At 38.1% G+C, this 23,554-nt stretch overlaps 1 protein-coding gene across 4 annotated transcripts in view; it reads left to right on the top strand.

Moving 5' to 3' along the window:
* TRAPPC8 (trafficking protein particle complex subunit 8) overlaps positions 1 to 23,554 on the top strand; it is a 99,562-nt gene that overhangs the window by 1,055 nt on the left and 74,953 nt on the right. For 2 of the 4 annotated variants that reach the window (XM_060173662.1, XM_060173663.1), the window contains exons 2-4: positions 8,000 to 8,194; positions 17,956 to 18,039; positions 22,856 to 22,945. In XM_060173662.1, the coding sequence (XP_060029645.1) occupies positions 8,000 to 8,194; positions 17,956 to 18,039; positions 22,856 to 22,945 (369 nt within the window). The remainder of the gene's footprint in view (positions 1 to 7,999; positions 8,195 to 17,955; positions 18,040 to 22,855; positions 22,946 to 23,554) is intronic. The other 2 variants (XM_060173665.1, XM_060173666.1) reach the window with 1 other exon arrangement.

Below are 23,554 nucleotides of genomic sequence, written 5' to 3'. Positions count from 1 at the left end.
GTGTGGACAAGCTGTGTAGTTTGAGTTATCTGTTTATGTTGAACATAAATTTAATCAGCAGGAGAAATGATCTGTTTTCAACATTAGATTCTTAGTTTTTTTGTTTTTAATTAGTGAGTTTAGTAGTTTACAAGGCTGATTACAGGGTGTACGTCCACACCGCACCCACCATCAAAGAACATTAGATTCTTTAGTAGAGAAAAACGAGCTTAGTAAAATTCTAGTTATGGATCTATCCGTCTTTACCTGTACTTTGCCAACAGCACAGCAAACTGTAGGGAAAGGTTTTTGTTAAGATCTGTAGAAAATGAAGGATTCTACAGTAATGCTGTCAAGCAGACCTCTGTGATGTTTATTTGGTCATGACTTTTCCATACGTAAAAAGTGCTGAGGCATAGATTCATATAAATTCTGCAGGTATGTGTTCTTTGAGGGAATGGCTTCATTAGAAGTACATTTTAGAAAGGGAGCTGTCCAAAACAAAACAAACAAAAATCCAGAAACCCCTGATTTTCTAATGTTATACTTTAGCCATCAGTCTCAACTCGCACAGTCAAGTTCAGCTCCCCCATTCACTTACTAAGTCGACAAGAACAACTTAAGTGCCCTATCCTCTTAGAGTCTTAAAAGAAAAGGAGAGACCCAGTTTGATGTGTGGCTTCAAGAACAGTCACATTGATTTCTGTATCTACTTCATGTAGCTTTTTTTTTTTCATTTAGTCTTCACTGAATTCTTTAAAATATGTAATTGTATTACCTTTTTAAGTCTGAGAACAGTGAGACACAGATGTCAATTGTCTAAAGTCTTATTTGATGACAGGTTTAAAAAGGGGCTATGATTCAAGACAAGATGTTTTTATTAAAGTCACCGGAACTTTGAGGAACTGTTTACTTCTATCATAGAGCAGTGTTGTCCTAAGGAAATACAGTGTGAGACACACACACACACACACACAAACACAAACACATGCACGCGCACACACAGTAGTTAAAAAATTAAAAAATGAAGTTTAAAAAAATGGTTAATTTTATAATATATCCTACTTAATACATCCAAATTATTACCACAGTGAGACTTTTTTATTATTATTATTGCTAAGTCTTTAAAATTTCTGTGCAGTTTACATTTCTGTTACATCTCAGACATACTGTTTGATGGCTGCCTCCTATAATAGCACAAGGTATTCTGGATTCCTTCTGTGAACTGAATGATACAGTGAAAGGCTATATCTTTTATTATTATTATTATTATTATTATCTTCATTTATTTTTTGGATAGAAACAGCCAGAAACCGAGAAGGACGGGGGAGATAGAGAGGGAGAGGGACAGACACCTGCAGCACTGCTCCACCACTTGTGAAGCTTTCCCCCTGTAGGTGGGGACTGAGGGCTTGAACCAAGGTCCTTGTGCACTGTAACATGTGCTCTCAACCAGGTGCGCCACCATCTGGCCCTGGAAAGGCTATATCTTCTTCTTCTTCTAGCGTTTGCCCTTCTTCCGTAGCCAGTTAATGGCTTTGAAAGTGACTGGGATCCATGTGGATTCAGTCGGCTAGGAAGGATCATCAGTTTCCCCAATGAATGGGTACTCACGGGATGCACCACGGGAAGGTCGATCCAGTGCATCCCGGGCTATATCTAATGAGTACGTAAAGCTAATGTAAAGACGAGGACAGACTTTCTGTTTGGGTGGAGTGGAGGGGGTTAGGCAGGTGTGGGGGTGTAGGTGTAACTTTGTTTGGCGAACATTGATGGACCCTCCTGACTGGAGCCACACAGTATGGGAAGATGCTTAATAAAGAAGGTTCTTGAATTCTAGTAGAGGTATTTTGAATTTCATACCTATGCCAAATTGTGTGATCAGGCATGAAACTTTGGGAGATTAGAATTGCCCAGTATGTAAGGATAGAACTTGATGTAAAATATGAAGTTGAAGATGAGTATAATATGGATTTAATTTTTTGTGGCTCCATTTTTGGCTGGTAAGTCCCTTTGCTCTCCAGAAAAGTTGTTTGTTTGTTTCTTCTTCCTCATGTTTGGAGACTTCTGGAAGGTATCTTTAGGCAGAAAAGTTTTTTTTTTTTCTTCTTTCTTTTCTCAAGTTCAGGGATTTCTCCCAGATCATTTACCTTTGGGCTCAGAGATTTAAGATGATGACTTAAGGCAGTGTAATTCAGAGTACTATTAATAAGCAAAAATTCCCATGGAGAAAGGGTTAAAAATTAATGAACTCCCTTTCTGGAGCTTACCTTGTGGGCATGCCACTTGAGGTCAGAACTTGGCTTGAATTTTTCATTTCAGATAAAGTGATAGAGGTAGAGAGAGAGGGGGAGCCCTCTCTGGTGTTGTAGTGCTGGAGCTTGAACCTGCAGCTTCAAGCATGGTATGGCATGTGCTCTACTTAGTGAGCTATCTCTTGGCCCTTCAAGTGTTTTTCATATTTGAGACGGTATGTAGTGGTAGTGTCGATAGAACAAAGTTGTATGCCACTTACTTGTCGGACACTGAAAATAGTGTTTAGAGTTGATTTATTAGCTATTCCTCAGACAAATTTTGTAAAGCTGAGCATTTCTTTTTAAATTTTGCTTATTAGAGATTTAATAACGATTAACAAGATTGTAAGATAATACGGGTACAATTCCATACACCACCAGAGTTTTCTGTGCCCTCCTCTCCATTGGAAACTTCCCTATTCTTTGTCCCACTGGGAGTATGGACCAGAATTCTTTGTGGGGTGCAGAAGGTGGAAGGTCTGGCATCTGTGATTGCTTCTCTGCTGGAAATGGGTGTTGACAGGTGGATCCATACCCCCAACCTGTTTTTGTCTTTCCCTAGTGGGGCAGGGCTCTGGAGAGGTGAGATTTGGGACACATTGGTGAGATTATCTCTGAGCATTTCCTTACACATGCATACGTACACATAATATTAAATTATGATTGTTTTATTCTTCTGATCATTATGTTGGAGATACTGTCTGAGACTTGAGTTTATTATTTCAGCACAAATTTTTGGTTCTAATACTTATGAAATTTGCACTAGTGGTCAATTTTCAAAGCATGTTAGTGTTATTTAGTCAGACTTTCTGTGTTAATTGTATTTTTATGCTATTATTGTCATTATTACTTGATAGAGAAGGTAGAGAGAGGAAGAGAAGGGGGGGGGGGTCAGGTGGTAGCGCATGGGGTTAAACGCCAGTAGTAGGAAGTGCGAGGATCTGCTCAAGGATCCCGGTTCGAGCCCCTGGCTCCCCACCTACAGGGGTCTTGCCTCAGAAGCTTCAAGCAGGTCTGCAGGTGTCTGTCTTTCTCCCTATTTTCCTGTCCTCTCTCAATTTCTCTCTGTCCTATCCTATAAAAAAATGGAAAAAATGGCTTCTAGGAGCAGTGGATTAGTAGTGCAGGCACCAAGCCCCAGTGATAACCCTGGAGGCAGAGAGAGAGAGAGAGAGAGAGAGAGAGAGGGAGACAGAGAGACAGAAACAGACAGACTGTAGCACTGAAGCTTCAGTGCAGTGGAAGCTGGGCTTACACCTGAGTCACACACATGGCTTTTTTTTTTTTTTTTAAGTGGGGTTTCATTGTTCCAGGCTGACTTTTCCAAATGTTTTTTAGGTTAGTCTAGTGAGAGGGAGAAAGGGTAAAACACCGCCGCTCTGCAGCTTCCCCTGAGTGAGGTTGGGGAAGGTCCTGAACATGGTGTGTGCACGGCAGAACAGACACCCACCCACTATTTCTAGGGAATTTATCTCACCAACCTTGACTTTGATTTTCTGAAGTGCTAACTTAAAATCAGCTAAATTTATTTAAGGAATTAAAAAGATAAAAATAGAGTGCAATTATTATGTAAGTCACGAGTATTTTTCTGAGTGAACTGAAAAATGGCAAGCTAATCAGAAAATTAATACACCCCCTTTTTTTTTTCCCATCACGACTGTCGATAGAGCTTGCTGCTTACATGACAAATCCACCACTCCACTGCTATCAGCTACCTTTTTTCTTTTTGATAGAGACAGGAATTGAGAAGGGGAGCATACAGAGAGCATGAGAAAGAGGGACACCTGCAGCATTGCTCTACCACTTTTGAAGCTTCCTTCCTGCAGGTGGGGACCAGGGGTTTCAGCTCAGGTGCTTGTGCTTTACCTGGCATGCCTGGCCCCATCTTGGGTTTTGTTGTTGTTGTTGTTTGTTTTTACATTTCATTTTAAACATTCAAGATACTAATAGTTAGTCCAGAACTTTGATATTTAGTCCAGGACTTTTCTCTTTAATGCTTTATTTATTTTATTTTATTTTTAATATTTCCTTTTGTTGTAGTTATTGTTGTTGTTCTTCATGTCATCGTTGTTGGATAGGACAGAGAGAAATGGAGAGAGGAGGGGAAGACAGAGGGGGGAGAGAAAGACAGACACCTGCAGACCTACTTCACCGCCTGTGAAGCAACTCCCCCTACAGGTGGGGAGCTGGAGACTTGAACTGGGATCCTTACACCAGTCCTTGCTCTTTGTGCCACCTGTGCTTAACCCTCTGTGCTATTGCCTGGCTCCCATGTTTTATTTTTTTATTAGTGATTTAATATTCATTTACAAGATTGTAAGGGGTATAATTGTAATAGGTGTGTAATTCCATACAATTCCTACCACCAGAGTTCTGTGTCCCATCCCCTCCATTGAAAGCTTCCATATTATTTATTTTTTAATTTAAAACCAGAGTACTGGTCAGCTCTGGCTTATGGTGGGGTGTGTGTGGGGATGGGGATTGAACCTGGAACTTCGGAGCCTCAGGCATGGGACTCTCTTTGCATAACCATTATGCTATCTACCCTCGCCCCCTGAAGCTTCCCTGTTCTTTATCTCTCTGCAAATATGGACCAAAATTCATTATGGGGTGCAGAAGGTGGGAGTTCTGACTTCTGTAATTGCTTTTCCGCTGCACTTGGATGTTGGCAAATTGATCCATACCCCCAGCATGTTTCTGTCTTTCTCTAGTGGGAATGCTGACAGTGTCACTGCTTAGTAATTTCACAGTTGAGCCATATGTCCATTCACCCTAAGAGATGGTTCACACTCAGTACCTTGGAGTGCTTACTCCTTTCTGTCTCTAAATAAAATTTAAAATTAACAATGAGAAGAAATTATAAGGTGGGGTTGGGTGGTGGCGCACCTGGTTGAGCGCACATGCTACAGTGCACAAGGACCAGGGTTCAAGCCCCTGGTCCCCACCTGCAGCTTTGCAAGTGGTGAAGCAGGTCTGCAGGTATCTTTCTGTCTCTCCCTCTCTAGCTTCCCTCCTCCTCTCAATTTCTGGCTTTCTCTATCCAATAAATAAATAAATAAATAAAGATAAATAAAAAGAGATTATAAGGTAACTTAAAAAAGTCAAGCCATTGCTGTGATTTGTGATAGAGTCACTTTTTCTGGTGTAATTTTGACGCAACCTTGTTAGAATTAGTTATGATGCTTTTAAAGTTTTTGTATGTAATTAGAGTATTTCTCACAATCATTCTTAAGTTTTTTTCATCCTGCTTATTACTTTGATTCTGTGATATTACAGTGTATTGCCTATCTGTTGTTATGTAAAATACTACCCCAAAACTTAGATCCGTAAAGCAAAAATATTACCTCTCACTTTTCAAGATTCTTAACCTTAGCTGTATAATTTTGACAGAATCTCTTTTGAAGCTGCAGTAGAGCTGTCAGCATGGGCTGCGTGGTCCCCTTTCATGCTCACTTAAGGTTATTGGATGTTGACCCAACACCTCGGTTTCCTGCCATGTAGGCCTCTCATTAAGCTCCCTGAGTTGTTCCCATAGTATGTCAACTTCTTCCAGAAGAAGTGATGAGAGAGAGAGATATCCCAATGTGTAAGGTGTACTCTTTTATACCCATATATTAAAAGTGATATCTCAGTAATTTTGCTTTGTCACACATGTCAAGATACTGTATGTCAGGAAACAACAGATCATCTGCCTCATTTCAGAGACAGCTAATTTCTGGGTTTATAGCTCGGGCTACCCAGTGATTGATGGACTAGTTTCAACAAAAGTATTTCTGTAGTATATTACTAACAATACCAAAAATTCATCACGCTTTCTTTTTTTGGTTGTTTCTGTGTTACATAGCTATACTAGCTGGGAAATTTAGGGGAGCTCGAATTGTGTATTTATTAAAATGAGAAGACATAGCTATTATGGAAAGATGCAGTGTTAGTGAGTGAACCCAGAGCCTACTTAAATGTTCCATTGGGCCACCCTGGCAACACACACACACACACCCATACCCACGCACCCATCTTTGGAGCTCCGCCACCCTGGCAAAACACACACACACACACACACACACACGCACGCACACACACACGCACACACACACACACCCCATACACACCCATCTTTGAGAGCTCCCCCTGTTTTAGTCCTTGGTGTGTGTGTGTGTGTACATAAGACACACACACACCACGCACACACACACACACACACATCTTTGGAGCTCCGCCTGTCTTAGTCCTTGGTGCTCTCATATGGTGCTGGGCATTGAACTTGGGGACACACACACACACACACACACACACACCCCTCTCATTTAGTGCTGGGCATTGAACCCGGGGCCTCAGGTATGGAGGCATATGCTTTGCACTCTTGCAGGACCACCTCTCCAGCCCCATTATAATGGAATTTGCATGTTTATTTTCTGTACATTTATAAAACAAGTGACCAAATTCTGGTTGAGCTTATGTTAGACTATGCAAGGACCCCAGTTCAAACCCCTGGTCCCCACTAGCAAAGGGCAAGTTTTGACAGTGGTGAAGCAGTGTTGCAGGCCCCTCTCTGTCACCCTGTCAATTTCTGGCTGTTTTTATCCAATAAATATAATAATAAAAAGTTAATAGGCTGTCTAGACTAACCCAGTTATTAGGAGGTAGGTTAGGATTTAAAATGAACTCTTTAACTACACAAGGTGGGTTCTTAACATAATGGACTATTTCTAGTAGTCAGGGGGTCGACTGGCAGTAGAGCAGAGAGATGTCCGTGTGCAAGGTTCTAGGCTTAATCTCTTAATGCTGTGAATTCCAGAGTAGTACTTTGGCTTCTCTCAGCCATGAAATAAATCTTTTTTTAATAAAAAAAATTGACTTTTTGTACTACTCTGGTAGCTAATTATTTTGTCTGATTATGTTTATATGGAAATATGTTTATATATGTGCCTTTTAAAAATTTTATTTATTTTGTTTATGTGTTTATATGTGTCCTCTCTGTCCTGTGGGTGGTTTTGCTACAGTTAGCTGCAAACCTCTTTCCTGGTGTGAAGCTCTGAAGTCCAGGTTCATTCCATAAACTGAAGCAAGCCCTAGAGCAGGATGGATACAGACAGTTTAAAGTGGGAAAAAGGATGTAGATAATGACTCTTTAAAATAGGTTTTATTATTTTTAGAACAACTTCAAGTTCACAGTAAAATTGAGCTAGAAGTCCAGAGATTTCTCCAACCTGCTGTTCTAATATACACATTCCCCCACCATCGACATTTGTAGGGAAGTGGGCTTTGGTTTTTATGGTGGTTGGGTCAGAGCAGAGAATGCAGGCTTTGCACTAGGGGAAACAGAAGCAAGTTCACATGCAGCATTTAATTTCACTTCTCTCCCTTTTATTATTTTCAGTATTGACTCCACAAACCTCCTATTCCCCAGGGCCAGTCTTAGAGTGAGGTGAAAATTAGAGACTTGGAATGAGTGACAGCTGTCCCTAGCAACTCTTAAACAGAAAAGAAAGGATGTGTGGTATGGAAGTTGTGAGTAGTGTATTAGACCATCTGGCGGACTCTTCCGGCATACAGGGGGAAGTTATAATTTATTTGTTTCCCTGAGAGGCTAGTCTACTTGGAATTTCTGGGTTTTGGTTTGAACATTTTTTTTTTGGTATGTCCTAAAGCCATTTTTAATTGACTTTATAGTTAGCTTGTTATATGTCATGTAGAACTAATTCATTTTTTTTCTTTCTTTTCAAAAGTTCATATGAGAGATCCAAATAATCAACTTCATATAATTAAAAATTTGAAGATAGCTGTGAGCAACATTGTCACCCAACCACCTCAGCCTGGTGCCATTCGGAAGCTCTTGAATGACGTTGTTTCTGGCAGTCAGCCTGCAGAAGGATTAGTAGCTAATGTGATTACCGCAGGAGATTATGACCTCAACATCAGTGGTATGTAATAAGGGCTGTTAATACTTTTAAGATGACAGTTAAATGAAAGTTTTTTAGAAAAATAACTAATTTAGAGATAATTTAATGAACATTCTGGTGATTAGTAAGTGCCAAAATTTGGGGAATACAGTGTTAGAAAAAACCCATTTCCTTTTCAAGTGCTTACAATCAGGTAAGTAAGCAGCAATTCATAGTAAGAGTTACATGATTTTACTTGATTTTTTTTTTTTTCATATCGTACATGACTATATTTATATTTTATACCTAAAGTAATACCTGAAACATGCATAATAAATGTGAGTAGATTTAAAAGACAACATAATCTTTCACAATCTAAGTAATAAAAACATCAAGTCTAATTTTAATCTTAGTATTAAGTGGAGAAGATATTTATAATCTACAAGTATTTAATTTTTTTCTGAGTGAATCTGATTTTAACTTGAAAATACTTTTATAATTAGATTGATAAGCAGAAGTGTATATATATAATATACATATATATATATATGAATTATTAAAAATTTGGGGGGATTAATGGTTTGCAGTTGACAATAAAATACAGTAGTTACATGCATAACATTTCTCAGTTTTCCACAAAACAATTCAATCCCTTCTAGGTCCTCCTCTGCCATCATGTTCCAGGACCTGGACTCTTCCCACCAAAGTTTTTTACTTTGGTGCAATACACCAACTCCAGCCCAAGTTCTGAAGTTAGCAGTATTGAAACAAAGAATGGAAGGGCATGAGATAGATTTTTAGAGGAAAAAGCTTTATTACCTAATTAGGATATTTCAGCATGCTACTTTCTAGGTCTTTCTAGGTCAGTGTAATTTTCAGTCTACTACTGTAACATCTTCTAATAGCATATTTATTATTTATTTATTTATAAAAAGGAAACAATGACAAAACCATAGGATAAGAGGGGTACAACTCCACACAGAGAAAAGTTTTGAGTCAGTTATTTTGCGTAGTTAGAAATATTTTAAGAATTAACTTATTTTTATTATTTCTATTGCCACCAGAGTTATCATTGTGACTCAGTGCCTACACAATGAATCTGTTACTCCTGGCAACCATTTTTTCCTTTTTCTTTCTTTAATTTGATAGGACAGAGAGAAATTGTAAGGGGGGGGGGGAGAGACAGAAGGAGAGAGCGACACCTGTGACATTGCTTTACCACTTGTGAAGTTTCCCCCCAGCAGGTGGGGACCTGAGGCTTGATCAAACTACTTTATATAAATATTCATAGTGTTTCTGTATCATTAATTGTAACTTCAGCGAGTTAATCAGTTTGGGCTTTTTTTTTTTTTCTTGTCTTAAAATTTTTTTTGGTAGTTTGTTAGTTTGACTTTATTTATATTTATTGATTTAATAATGATCAACAAGACCATAGGATAAGAGGGGTACAATTCCATATAATTCCCACCACCAGAATTCTATATCCCACCCCCTCCATTAGGAGCTTTCCTATTAAAAAAAAAAAAAGAAAAAAAGAAAAAAAAGAAGAAGCTTTCCTGTTCTTATTCCTTTGGGAGCATGATGTGGTACAGAAAGTGGGAGGTCTGGCTTCTGTAATTGCTTCTCCACTAGACATGGGTGCTGGAAGGTCGATCCATACTCCCAGTCTACTTCTATCTTTCCCTAGTGGGGCCAGGCTCTGGAGATGTGGGGTTCCAGAGCACATTCATCATCGGTGATGTTATCTGCCCAGTGACGGCAAGTTGGTGTCATTGTAGCATCTGCAACTTAGTTGCTGAACAAGCATTTAGATATCAATTAAAACAAATTGTTTAATAATCAGGAATCTCGAGGTAAGACTAGTAGATGAAATTTGGGGTCTCTACTTTGGAAAAAGCTAGTAGATCTATTTTAGGTATATTCTAAGGGGCCCATGACTTTACTGATTTATGCCTGAGCCCAACAGCTAACATGCAGGTGAACCAAAAGTATTGTCTGGGGAGATGGTGTCAGAGTTGGAAATAGGACTAGAAAGCTGTATAGGGAAGGGAGTAGCTCCCAATTATGAGAAAAGTATACAAATATTGTTAACTGTAAACCCCATGGATTTGATCTGGGGCCCATATTCAGCACTGGAGCCTGTGTAACCTCTGCATCCCTGTAGGTCTGAGCTCACATTCTGTGGTCATAGCTAGGGACATTCTAGGCTACATTCATTGCAGGACCTGGCAGAGTATACCGACCCAACCTCCCTTCAGAGAATGGGGCAGTCCTCACCAATGCTGCCCCACATTGAGAGCAAGGTCCTGTAGAGGCCCACAAGAGGGTCCACTATGTTGTTCCTGATGAAGATGACCAGTGACAGTGGGGTTAGATATCTATTAGAGGTCTCGGCCCATCATGTCTCTGTGGGAGTCCCAGGTTTCCCCAGCTAGGTCCTTGGATGATGGGGTGGCCTGGTAGTGACCAAAAGAGTCATCATTAAAGTATGCCAGTCTCTTGCCCCTGTCTAGTTTTTGTAATCCTTACCTTGTCTGACAAGGTTAGCCTTGGAGTGATTGAGGGAAGTGAACTAGGAAGTGGGTGAGGAGGGTATCTAGGTCCAAGTAGAGACCATTTCATTAAGTACTTTATGGGACCTAATACAAAAGGTATCTTTACAAAAGGTGCTTGCTGCACTTAACTGAGTCACTGTAAATTATGGTGCACCTTGACTGTTTTTAAGGTTAGAATATTAAATTTATTTATCAAGCCTAAAGAAGCTAAATTTCAGGATACTTTTTTGCAGTGTTCTTTGCATAACTTATTTTCAGCACATGTCAAAATTGACATATTTCTGAGAGAAAGTAATGGAATTTGAACTATCACGTCCCTGTCATCAGTGGGACCTTCATATTGAAGTCTGAAGGACAGTGAATCAGATGCCAGTGTCCAAGTTTTTCTGCGGTCATAGCAATTATTTGAGTACCAAGTCTGAACTTTCAGACTTGGTTTCATTTATTCTTTGAAAATGAGAAAATTTGTTTAGTTCTGATAATTTTTAATAGTTTTTATTGATTCGTGTACCATATATTTAGAAATTTCCTGCAGTACCTGGTGGTGTAGTAGAGATGGATAATCTGCTAGAGAAACATTGAATCGTTAATCATAATATGTTCTCACTTGTAATACCTATAATCATAGCATGTTGTGATTAAGATGTGGCATGTTCTTTTTTAAATTGATTTTATTTATTTAACGAGACAGAGAAACTAAGAGGGGAGGGAGAGATAGACAGGAAGAGAGACAGAGAGACACCGGTAGCCCTGCTCACCACTCGTGAAAATTTCCCATTGTAGATGGGGACCAACAGCTTGAACATGGTCCTTGCACACTATAATGTGTGCCCTTAACCAGTTGCTTCACTGGCTAGCTCTGCATTTTTTTTTTTTTTTAGTAGTTAAGAGTTTCATTTTTTGAATTTTTTTGTTAGTGATTTAAAAAATTATAATAGGGGAATAATTCCACACCATTCCCACCACCAGAGCTCTGTGTCTCTATCCCCTCCACTGTAAACTGCAATGCTTCTCCCAAGGTCACAGATACAGGTTGACTTGATATAAAGTAATATGTGTGTGTGTGTGTGTGTGTGTGTGTGTGTGTGTGTGTGTGTATATTACTATCTATCTATTTTCAAGGTTCAGCATATTCTCAGGTGCTAGTTCAACACAGATTATTTATCTAGTGTATTTAGAAAACAAAAATGTTTTAAAATCTGCAAATACCTTACTGACCTCCAACATTCATAACACCATGTGCATTTTTTTTTTTCCTTTTGTAAAGAGACAGGTAGAGAGTGAAAGAGACCACAGCACCAATGCCTCCTTCAGTGCAGTGGGGTGCTGGGTTTGAACCTGGGTTGTGTGTGGCAAATTACTACTAAAATGTGTGCATTATACAGGTGACATTTCTGCTAGCCCTGCTTTATATTTTTAAAAGATTTAATTCATCAAAATCATGCATTCATATTGACAAAATGCTAGTAACACTTGAGGGAAACAAAAACAAACCTATGGTCTGTTCTCTGAGCCCCTTCCTCTCCCATGAATTACTATTTGTTTCTCTTACATTTTTTGATTAGAGATTAGAAAGAGAGCCCAAGAGGGGGAGTGAAATAAGAGAGGATAGACGCCTGTTGCGCTGCTCCACTGCTCATGAAGCTTCCCTGCAGGTGGGGGCTAAGGGCTTGAACTTGAATCCTCGAGCATGGTATCCTGTGTAGTCTACCAGGTGAGCCAACCCAATTATTTTCATGGTTTTTCTCCGGTATTTAGTTTGTGTTTCTAAGCAGTTTTTTTCCTTTCTTTCTTTTTTTCTTTCTTTCTTTCTTTCTTTCTTTCTTTCTTTCTTTCTTTCTTTCTCTCTTTCTTTCTTTTTTTATCTTTTAATATATCTGTTATTATCTCTATTTACTGGATAGAGACAGCTGGAAATCAAGAGAGAAGGGGGAGATAGAGAGGGAGAGAGACACAAAGAGACATCTGCAGCACTGCTTTACCACTCATGAAGCTTTCCCAATGTAGCTGGGGGCAGGGGCTTGAGCCCGGGTTCTTGTGCACTGTAGCATGTATACCGCCTGCCCCAGCAATTTTTTCATATGGCTATGTAAATAGTATTTTATATGACTTAATTGAATTTTATTTATAAAATGTATAGTTAAATATAGTTGATGGAGATTTGGTTTAATTACTCCCCTACGTCCCTTTGCCATATAATTAATTAATTAATTAAATCACCTCCATGGTTATTGCTGGGGCTCAGTGCTGGCACTGTGAATCCACTGCTCTTGGTGGATTTTTTCCTTTTTTTTCTTCTCTGTTTTGATAGGATCAAGACAAGTTGGTGGGGGTGGGGGGGAATAGAAAGGGAGAGAGAAAAACATGTACACCTGCTTCACCACTTATGAAACATCCGTGCTGCAGCTGGGGAGCAGGGGCTTGAACCTGGCTCCTTGTGTGTTGTACTACATGCTAACTACTAAGTTCGTCAGGTGCTCCACCGCTGCTCTTCCATAATATACTTTTTATTTTATATTTATTGCTTATAGTTTAAACTAAGTTGGTTAACTTTCTTATACCTTAGTGAAGAAGTACTGCACTTTGAGACCTTTTTTTATATAGCAGCCTAATTTTTTAGAACTTGTAATTGCCGTTTAAAAACAACTTAAATGTTTTTGTATTTTTTTTTTTAAAGACTATTTATTTCTGAGAAAGATAGGAGGAGAGAGAAAGAACCAGACATCACTCTGGTGTATGTGCTGCCGGGGATCGAACTCAGTACCTCATGCTTCAGAGTCCAGTGCTTTATCCACTGTACCACCTCCCGGGACACGTGTTTTTGTATTTTTTTTTTTCCTTGTCTTTCAGACTTCCAATAATCTTTCAGTAAAATTTTCCACTTCAGATAACCCATTTATCAAGATTAACTACATAGTATCTTCTTTTTGCTCCATTCCCTGGGTAATGATATCCCTCAGTCAGATGAAAATATCATCAGTGCAGGGCAAAAAAAAACTTAGATATTACAGTGGTTTGTGCTTTCAAAAGGATCGTGGTAAATACGTAGGTACATAGTATATCTGTAGCATTATACAGAAGTTTGTTTTTTTTTTTGGGATAGGGGCACTGATCATTTTACAATGTCTAAAATCTCCTGGGGAAGTAGTAAAATTCAAGTTATAAAACACTGTTCTGCTCCACCTTGGATCAGTTATCCTCTAACAGCTCTTCTACACTGTTATCCCAAGGACTTCTTTTTTCCTCCTCTTTGTTGTGGTCTTTAATTCTTATCTTTCTGGGTGTGTTTTCTTTGGTAGAGGACATCTCCACTGCCTTTCTGAGAAAGTTTGCTTGAAAGGTAACATTCTTGAGAAATCAATGTTTGAAAAGGTTCTTTTATATTTGACTGATACTTTGACCATTATCTCTTATTACTTATAATTTCTCAGAATTGTTGCATTTTCTTCAGTTTTCTAGTATTGATGTAAAGAAGCAAGATAGCATTTTGTTATGTATACTCTGATACTCCCCCCCCCACCCCTCAATGTTTAGAAGATCGTTATTCCTGCTATTTTGAAATTTCATTGTGGGCTTTATTTAAATCATTTTTATTCATTGTTCTGAGTAGCCTCTTTTGATAATCTGATCATTTGTGAATCTACATAGATAGTATTGTCCTGAGAAGTTTCTTGTATTGTGTCTTTGTTAATTTTAATTTCTTCCTCATGTGGCCTCTTTCTCTTTGGAATTGCTGCCTGTTGGATGTAAACATTCATAGTTGCTTCTCTAATGTTATTATTCTTTTTACTTGGTCTGTTTTCATCTTTTTGCCTTTTTGATTTGCTTTCTATAGGGTATTCTTGACTTTAGACCCTTCTTTTGCAATTTTATTGTTTTTTAAAAAAATATATTTATTTTTCCTTTTTGTTGCCCTTGTTTTTACTGTTGTTACTGTTGTTGTTATTGACGTCGTTGTTGTTGGATAGGACAGAGAGAAATGGAGAGAGGAGGGGAAGACAAAGGGGGAAAGAGAGAGTCACCGGCAGACCTGCTTCACTGCCTGTGAAGCGACTCCCCTTCAGGATCCTTACGCAGGTCCTTGTGGTTCGTACCACATGTGCTTAACCCGCTGCACTACCGCCCGACTTCCTACTTTTTTTTTTAAACTTATTCTTGCTTGCTGCATTTTCCTTTTTTTTTAATTTTGCATTTCAGTAACTCTGGGCCCATTGATAACTTAATGGCTTCTTTTTGTTTCTAAGTTTCTTCTACTGGGTGCTTTAACTTTCATCTGTTTTATTTTTTCAGTTTATGTGGTCTTTTCATATTGGAAACTTGTGTGAAATGTCTGGTGAGCCATTGGCACTACTATTTTGTTTCATTATTTTTAAAAATAATTATTTGTTATTAATAGTTTGTTATAATGTTGTAAGATTACAATGTGTAGTTCTACACTATACCCACTACCAAAGTTCCATAACCCCACCTTCCAACCTCCAGAGATAGTCACCATAGTTCTCACAAGTCTTAAAGTTTGTTTGCTTCTGTTTGGAATTTTTTAAAAATTTTTATTTATTGATTTAATAATGATTGACAAGACCATAGCATAAGAGGGGTACAATTTCATACAATTTCCACCACCAGAGTTCTTTATCTCTCTGGGAGCATGGACCCAGGATCATTATGGGGTACAGAAAGTGGAAGGCCTAGCTTCTGTAATTCTTTCTCCACCGGATATAGGTGTTGGCAGGTCGATCCATACTCCCAGCCTACTTCTGTTTTCCCTAATGGGGTAGGCAGGAGAGGTGGGGTTCCAGAGCACATTGGTGAAGGTCATCTGCCCAGGGAAGTCAGGTTGGTGTCATGGTAGCATATGCAACTTGGTGACTGAAAAGGCATAAAGATATAAAGCAGAAAAAATCGTTTTAATAGTCAGGAATTGCAAGGCAAGATTATAGCCAGTGAGATTTGGGGTCTCCATTTTGGAAAAAGCTAGTAGGTCTATTTTAGGTATATTTCATTGGGACCCATGACTTTACTGATTTATGCCTGAGCCTAACAGCTAACATGCAGGTGAACCAAAAGTATTGTATAGCTCCCAATTATGAGAAAAGTATACAAATACTGTTAACTGTAAACCCCATGGATTTGATCTGGGGCCCATATTCAGCACTGGAGCCTGTGTAACCTCTGCATCCCTGTAGGTCTGAGCTCGCATTCTCTGGTCATAACTAGGAACATTCTGCACTCATTGCAGGACCTCTCTTTCTCAAGTGGCAGAGTATTTTGACCCAACCTTCCTTTGGAGTATGTTTTCTTCCTTTTTTTTTTTTGGCAAGCTCATGTACATCAGATTTCTCATGTACATCAGATTTCTAGATTCCACATAGGATTGAAACCATCATCTTTTTATTTCACTAAGCATAATCACCTCCAGTTCCATTCATTTTGTTCCAAAGGGTACAATGTCTTCTTTTCTGGTTGCAGAGTAAAATTCCATGGAATATATCTATCCCCTAACTTCTCTAGCTAGTTATCTGTTGATGGGCATTTAGATATCACTATTTTAAATGAGATATTAAAGCTCAGACAGTGTAAGAAAAGCTTGTCAACTAGTGGGTTTCTTTTTTTTAGTATAAAATTTATTTTTAAAATATTTACTTATTAGGTAAAGACAACAATGAAGAGGAAAGGAAGAGACAGAGAGAAGGAGAGACACCTGCAACACCCCTTTACTACTTGTAAAGTTTTACCCTTGTAAGTGGAGACCGAGGACTTGAACCCAGGTCCTTGTGCATGGTAACATGCACTCAACCAGGTGTTCCACCACCTGGCCTCAAAGTGGACTTTTTTTTTTTTTAATATTTTTTATTTTATTTATTTATTCCCTTTTGTTGCCCTTGTTGTTTTATTGTTGTGGTTATTATTGTTGTTGTTGTCATTGTTGTTGGATAGGACAGAGAGAAACGGAGAGAGGAGGGGAAGACAGAGAGGGGGAGAGAAAGACACCTGCAGACCTGCTTCACCGCCTGTGAAGCGACTCCCCTGCAGGTGGGGAGCCGGGGTTCGAACCGGGATCCTTATGCCGGTCCTTGTGCTTTGCGCCACCTGTGCTTAACCCGCTGCGCTACAGCCCGACTCCCAGTGGACTTTTTTTTTTTTTTTTTTTTTTTCCCCTCCAGGGTTATTGCTGGGCTCAGTGCCTACACCATGAATCCACCACTCCTAGAGGCCATTTTTTCCCCCTTTTTGTTGCCCTTGTTGTTGTAGCCTCCCTGTGGTTATTATTATTGCCATTGTTGATGTTGTTCGTTGCTGGATAGGACAGAGAGAAATGGAGAGAGGAGGGGAAGACAGAGAGGGGGAGAGAAAGATAGACACCTGCAGACCTGCTTCACTGTCTGTGAAGCGACTCCCCTACAGGTGAGGAGCCAGGGGCTCGAACTGGGATCCTTACGCTGGTCCTTGTGCTTTACGCCACATGCGCTCAACCCACTGGGCCACCTCCCGACCCCCAAGTGGACTTCTTAATTGGGCTGTTAATGGGCTTGAGGGTTGCTCAGTTTTTATTACTATTCTTTATTTGGGTCCATTTACTCTCTCCAAAGAAGATTCTCAGATGTGGTAACAGGTGCTATGTCTATGTCTATGTCTATGTCTATGTCTATGTCTATGTCTATGTCTATGTCTATGTCTATGTGCACTGATGGTGCGATTATTTTTAAACAGAATATTAACATAGTTGGATAGTAGTTTATAGGAATAATGGGATCCCGATTTGGTTGTGAGAAATTAACCATGTCTAATTATATTGTTTATATTCTCAGGAACCTGCCAATATTTCTGCATGAGGAAGGATTGATATTTGCCTTTAAGAGCAGATATTTTTGGGGGGGGGGGATTTTTGAAAGAATCCCAAGTGGTTAGGATGCACATATCAGACAAGTATAGTTTCTTCAGCTTGTTTCCCTGCTACTTTTAAGGCATCTTCCTTCACTTTATTGTTTTGTTTTTCAAGACTGGGACCATGATATTATCAAGTATTGGATTTATTTTAATAAAATTTCACATTAATAGATTAATACTTTGGAGATGCAAGAGAAATTTTATTCATTTTGAAGAAGTCATTCTCTATATGTCTAAGAATACACTTCTGATTTTATCATTAATATGAGTTAGCATACTTTTCACTCATTCTGTTTAAGAAATACATGTTAGATTTTACTGCATAAGCCTAGCTTAACAGTGCCGTGTTTTCTTCATCAGATCGGTCAATTAAAGCTAGTGTTCCTTGGTACAGTAATTGGAAAGACACATTGATGGGATTGAAAGAAGCCTCGTTATATACAGGTACTTCCTGTAGTAGTCTCAATTTTCCAGATTGTTCTGACTCTTCTTGACTATTTTTTTTCCCACTCAGCTACTACTTTTTTTTTTTTTTTATTCTAATTAACATGTCTAAGTTTTCTAAAGTTTAGGTGGTCTGGTGACACTTGTTCAATTTTTTCTGTCCTCTCATGCATTTTCTTGTGTATTTACATCATTCATCTGCTAAATTTAAGAGGTGTTAGTAGTATAATTTGGGCAGTATGTTATTTTAGAAGTGTGTATTTTTTTCCCTTTGTTAAGGGTGTAGAATATTTTCCTGGCTATCTTTTTGTCACTTGCTAGTACTCTGCATAAATATTTCCCCCTAAATTTTAATTTAAGAGCAACAAACAAACAAAAAACCCCAGTTAATTTAATGTTAGAGTGAATTCCTTGCACACATGAAGCACTGGGTTCAGTCCTCAGCATCACATTAAAAAATAACTTAATGAATGTTTTAAATAGTGTCTAGGGGCCAGACACCTAGTTGAGCATGTGCAACGGCCTGGGTTCAAGCCCCCAGTCCCCACCTGCAGGGGAGAAGAAGCTTCAGGAGCAGTGAAGCAGTGTTGTAGTATTTTCTTCTCCCTATGTCTCCTGATTTTTTTTCTCTCTCTCTGTAAGTAAAAGAAGAAAAAAAAAAATTAGGTAGAACAAGATGGGAACTTAATGTTCTTATGGTCTCAGAGTTTTGAAGTATTATTATTATTATTATTATTGTTATTATTATTATTATTACTGGAAGATTTATTAGTTGTCAATTACTCTAAACTAGGGTGAGGACCCTTTTTTTTTTTCCTGCCAAAAGCCATTCATTTGTCTATTTATAACATCATTTAAGGGCTATATAAAATTGACTTAAAAATTAGCACTTACTGTTGCTATGTGCTGCCTGCAGTAGTTTGGCAAGGCCAGACCAAGTGGCTCCATGGACGGCATGTGGGCCGCTTACGGCTGCTCTAAACGTTAAGAAAGGGGGAGAATGACAAAATTGCCTATAAGGATGATCCAGTAGTGAAATAACTCATCAAGTATGTCTTATCTTTTTAGTTTAAATTTTTTGCCACCCGAGGGCTGGGTGGTAGCGCAGCGGGTTAAGTACAGGTGGCGCAAAGCACAAGGACTGGCGTAAGGATCCTGGTTCAAGCCCCCGGCTCCCCACCCTCAGGGTCGTCCCTTCACAGGTGGTGGAACAGGTCTGCAGGTGTCTGTCTTTCTCTTCCTCTCTTTGTCTTCCCCTCCTCTCTTTGTCTTCCCCTCCTCTCTCTATTTCTCTCTGTCCTGTCCAAAAAAAAAAATTCTTTTTTTTTTTTTTTTTTGTGTTACCCAAAGGACTTGGTTCTTTCAAGAAGTCGTAAAAGAATTTAGAGACATGCCCTGTGTCGTCTTTGTCACTGTCTTGGTTTTTTTCCCCTTTATATTGGCAAACATAAAATTTATAGTGGAAGACAGAATTGTTATTAGACAAGATTGGAAGTTGAGTGTGTGAATAAGCAACTTTATAGATTTGTGCTGTCTGTTGGATATATGTAAAGTACATGATTTTTTTCCCTAATGAATTCATAAGTATTTATCTAAGGAGTGTAAGTAAATAGCTTAAGAATAACAAAGAACTTCTTAATAATGTTGAGAGAGATACTACTCTCAAGTTACCAAGTCCTAAATGCCAGTGTTATTTAAAATTTATTGGAGATAGCTGGCCCAGTTAAGTTACACTTCACTGGAATAGAGCACACTTTGCTATGTGGAAAGAAAGACCTGTGTTTGAACCCCTATCCACCCCATGGTAGCACCATGCAAAGAGAACACTTCACGAGTGGCTAGGTGGTAGTGTAGTATCTTTCCTTTTCTTTCTGTCCCTTTCCTTCTCCATGTCTCTTGCCTTCTGTCTGTAGAAAAAGAAAAGGGAAACATTTGCTAACATTTCTTTGTTCACTTTGTTCACTTTGAATAGTGATTTTGCTGTCACTTTGAACTTTGGTGAATGCTTAGGAAGGGGAAATGTAATTTATAGGTTATGTTTCTCTTGAGAACATCAAGCCTCGCTTGGTCTGGGGAGAAGGAGAGAGAAATGAGCAAAATATTGATATATATATATAATTTGTTTATGGCACTGGAACTTATTGCTCCTGGGCCTACTTTCCTTTTTATTTCAGATAAAGACAGGGAAAGGGAGAGACATCATAGCTCTGCACTTTGCCCTGGTGCTGTGGTGTTTCTTCCTTTCCCTGTCTTTATCTGAAATAAAAAGGAAAGTAGGCCACAGCTCTGCACCTTGTCCTGGTGCTGTGGTGTTCTCTGGTGGTGCCAGAGTTTGAACATGGGCCCTATCAGGGTCAAGACATGTGATCTACCAGGTGACCTACCCTCCTGGCCCCCAAATATTTAATACCAAAACAGTAGAATAAAGATTTTAAGGGGAGAGAATTGTCACTATTAATTTTTTTTGATAGTTTAGGAAATTTAAAACTATAAATTTTCTGCTATATGCTTTCTATCATATGTCATCTGAAAAAGCAAAAAAATACAAGAGGGCATTTGATTTATTAGACTATAACGAAAATGAAGGAGGGGAGGACTCCTTGAGGACTTCTTAATTAGCTCCTCACAGAACCATGTGGCTGAAGAGAAGCCACCTGATAGATCAGCTTCGATGTGATCTACTGCAGTAATAAAACCCCCCACCTCCACTGTGCGCATCTAAAATTTCTTCCTTGTTCTTAATGTCCTTCCTTGAGTCCTCAACATCTTCTTACACAAGTACTATTTCAGTTTAAGAATTTATCTTATCAGGGGGGGCCAGGCAGTCGCATAGCGGGTTAAGCACACATGGTGCAAGGCACAAGGCCCTGAGTAAGGATCCCAGTTCCAGTCTCCAGCTCCCAACCTGCAGGGGGATCGCTTCACCTGTGGTGAAGCAGGTCTGCAGGTGTCTATCTTTCTCTCCCTCTCTGTCCTATCCAACAACAATGACAGCAAGAACAATAATAATAACAACGATAAACAACAAGGGCAACAAAAGGGAAAAATGGCCTCCAGGAGCAGTGGATTCATAGTGCAGGCAGCGAGCCCCAGTGATAACCCTGGAGGGAAAAAAAAATTGATCTTGTATGTATGTGTGCTTGATTTTTTTTTTTTTGGCTTGATTTTATTTTTATCTATGTAGGCATTTTATACTTCCAATGTCCAAACTGCTAAGCAAAGTACATTCAGAGAGATCTAACTTCTGTCATATGTTATCTTCCCATTCTCTTTTCTCTCATGTATATTAGATCTGTCCTTCTATTATTTCTCTTCAACACTATGAGCAAATATATATATGTGGTTCTATGTTTTTCTCCTTTTAATACACACAGAAATGCATGCTTTTCTCTCATTGTCTTTTTTTCAGTACTCCTTAGAGTACTTTGTAGAAATATGTAGAGTTCTTCCTCTCTCTTACAGCTCTATAGCACATATCTCTTGTGGATGTACTAGTATCATCTCTTTCCTCCTAGTGGGCATGTAGGTTTTTAAGAATTTGTTAATCAATAGTATTGTGACAGATAACTCTTGTAGAAGACAATATGCTTGTTCTGCCTAACCATGAAAAAAAACCTCTCTACATGTTCACAGTGTTTCTACTACTTGTTAAATAGTTTTGAAGCAAAAATTAAAAAATATAAAATAAATTAATCTGTGGATAAAGTGTTTTCTCATATCTGTAGAGATTACTTATTTAGTCAAGAGTTACACCTTTTTCTTTTTTTTTTCTTTGCCACTGGTATTAATTTTCTAGACAGTAACTAAGTATGAATGATTTGGGGGAAGGCATGGAATTGGCTGGTACACAAATTGTTTTTGTATTGTAACAAACTAGCTAGTGTTATTTACCGTTTTTTGCTTTTTATATTGATTATACAGTATTTTAGGAAATGTTTTCCTCCTTTTATAACAATGAACATGAAATTGTTTGAAAAATAACCTTCTTGAAAATAGCTAATTTTCATAAAGTATTTGTCATGATTCCATGTTAGACCTGGTATTTATTCATAGTGAAGATTTTCTTAGACTTTTCTTTTATCATTCAGTGCAGTGTTACAATGTAAACATATTTTTTTTGCTCTGTGTTCTGTCATGAAGATAAAGATGAAACATTTAAGATTTGGTAATCAGTATACAGAGGTAGCAAACAAGTGTCCTTTTAGTTAAGCTGGTTTAGATAATTTTAAATGTAGTGAAATGACAAAATTTAAGTAAAAAGTAAAAGTTGTTTGTGGCATACTGTCTTTTTTCTGTTTATTATAGGATTTTCTTCCCTAATCCTAGTTAGGACAGCTAATACTGTCTGTACACATTGCTAAATGTTTCCTTGGCTTGAAAAATCAGACGTGATTCAGAGCCACTGTTCTAAATTGATAAAATTATGAAAAGAACTTACTCATGACAATGTGACTAGTAGCAGGATAAAAAATTATTCTAAAAATCTTGTAGGCAGTATTTACAGCATTCATAGCTAAGTAAGTTATGAAATAATTATGTAGGGTTGGGACTGTATCAGTTTTATTTTTGCATATACACATATGTATTCTGTGTATGAATATGTTTGTGTGTACTGTCTGACATGTTCATCATATAAAGTATATATGTAAAATACATATATATCTTCAAGCACAGCTGAAGTGCCAGTGGAAAACGCTATTAATTGCTAAAAATGATTGTCTTTAACTCCTTTGAAGAATATCTGCTTGAAATTTTTATTAGTTGAAAACTAATGCTATTGAGGAAATTTAACTGTTGTATATCTTGTTAATTTCAGCTACTACGCCTTGGTTTGAATCTTATAGAGAGACCTTTCTTCAGTCAATGCCAGCGTCAGATCATGAATTTCTGAACCACTATTTAGCATGTATCCTTTTATCTTTGTGTCCTGTTAAAATCAAACATGGAAGTTATCAATCTAAGAAATAGTTACATGAAGGCAAAGTTGAAAGAAGACAATAGAGGAACTACTTTTTTTGATGATGTATTCAGATTAATGATGTATTCAAATTGACTTGATTAAGAAATATAAATGTTGAGAGCTTGCTTATACTTGCTCTTCATCTCCCAAGTCAAATAATTAAGTCTTTTTACTTGTTAAGTTTTTAAGCCATTGTAGAAAAAATGTAAGCAGTCAGTGTTAATTGCTTTTACTGACTGCTTTTACAAAAGTTCCTATTTGAAATTTTTTCATTTTAAAGCTGTTTCTTAGCTATTTAAACAATAACCTTTTAACAATTACAGAAAACTAAAGTGATTTCGTTTTCTTAATGAGAAAAACTGAAGTGTAGGATAAAGTATGAAACTGCACTAAGATACTAGAATGGAGAGGATCAAATTTCAGCAGCCTGTTCACTGTGTTGGTAGTTCTGCAGTTTTGAAATAGTTTATTTTCATTTTCATGAATTTTCTTTATATAAATGTAAATGACTTAAAAATGTGAACAAAAAAAAATCTTTTAAGATGCAGAACCCAG

Source organism: Erinaceus europaeus, chromosome 15 (genome assembly GCF_950295315.1).
Source record: "Erinaceus europaeus chromosome 15, mEriEur2.1, whole genome shotgun sequence".
Classification (NCBI taxonomy): Eukaryota; Metazoa; Chordata; class Mammalia; order Eulipotyphla; family Erinaceidae; genus Erinaceus; species Erinaceus europaeus.
The sequence above is the reverse complement of the archived record's forward strand: the minus strand, read 5'-3'. Positions and strand labels throughout refer to the sequence as shown.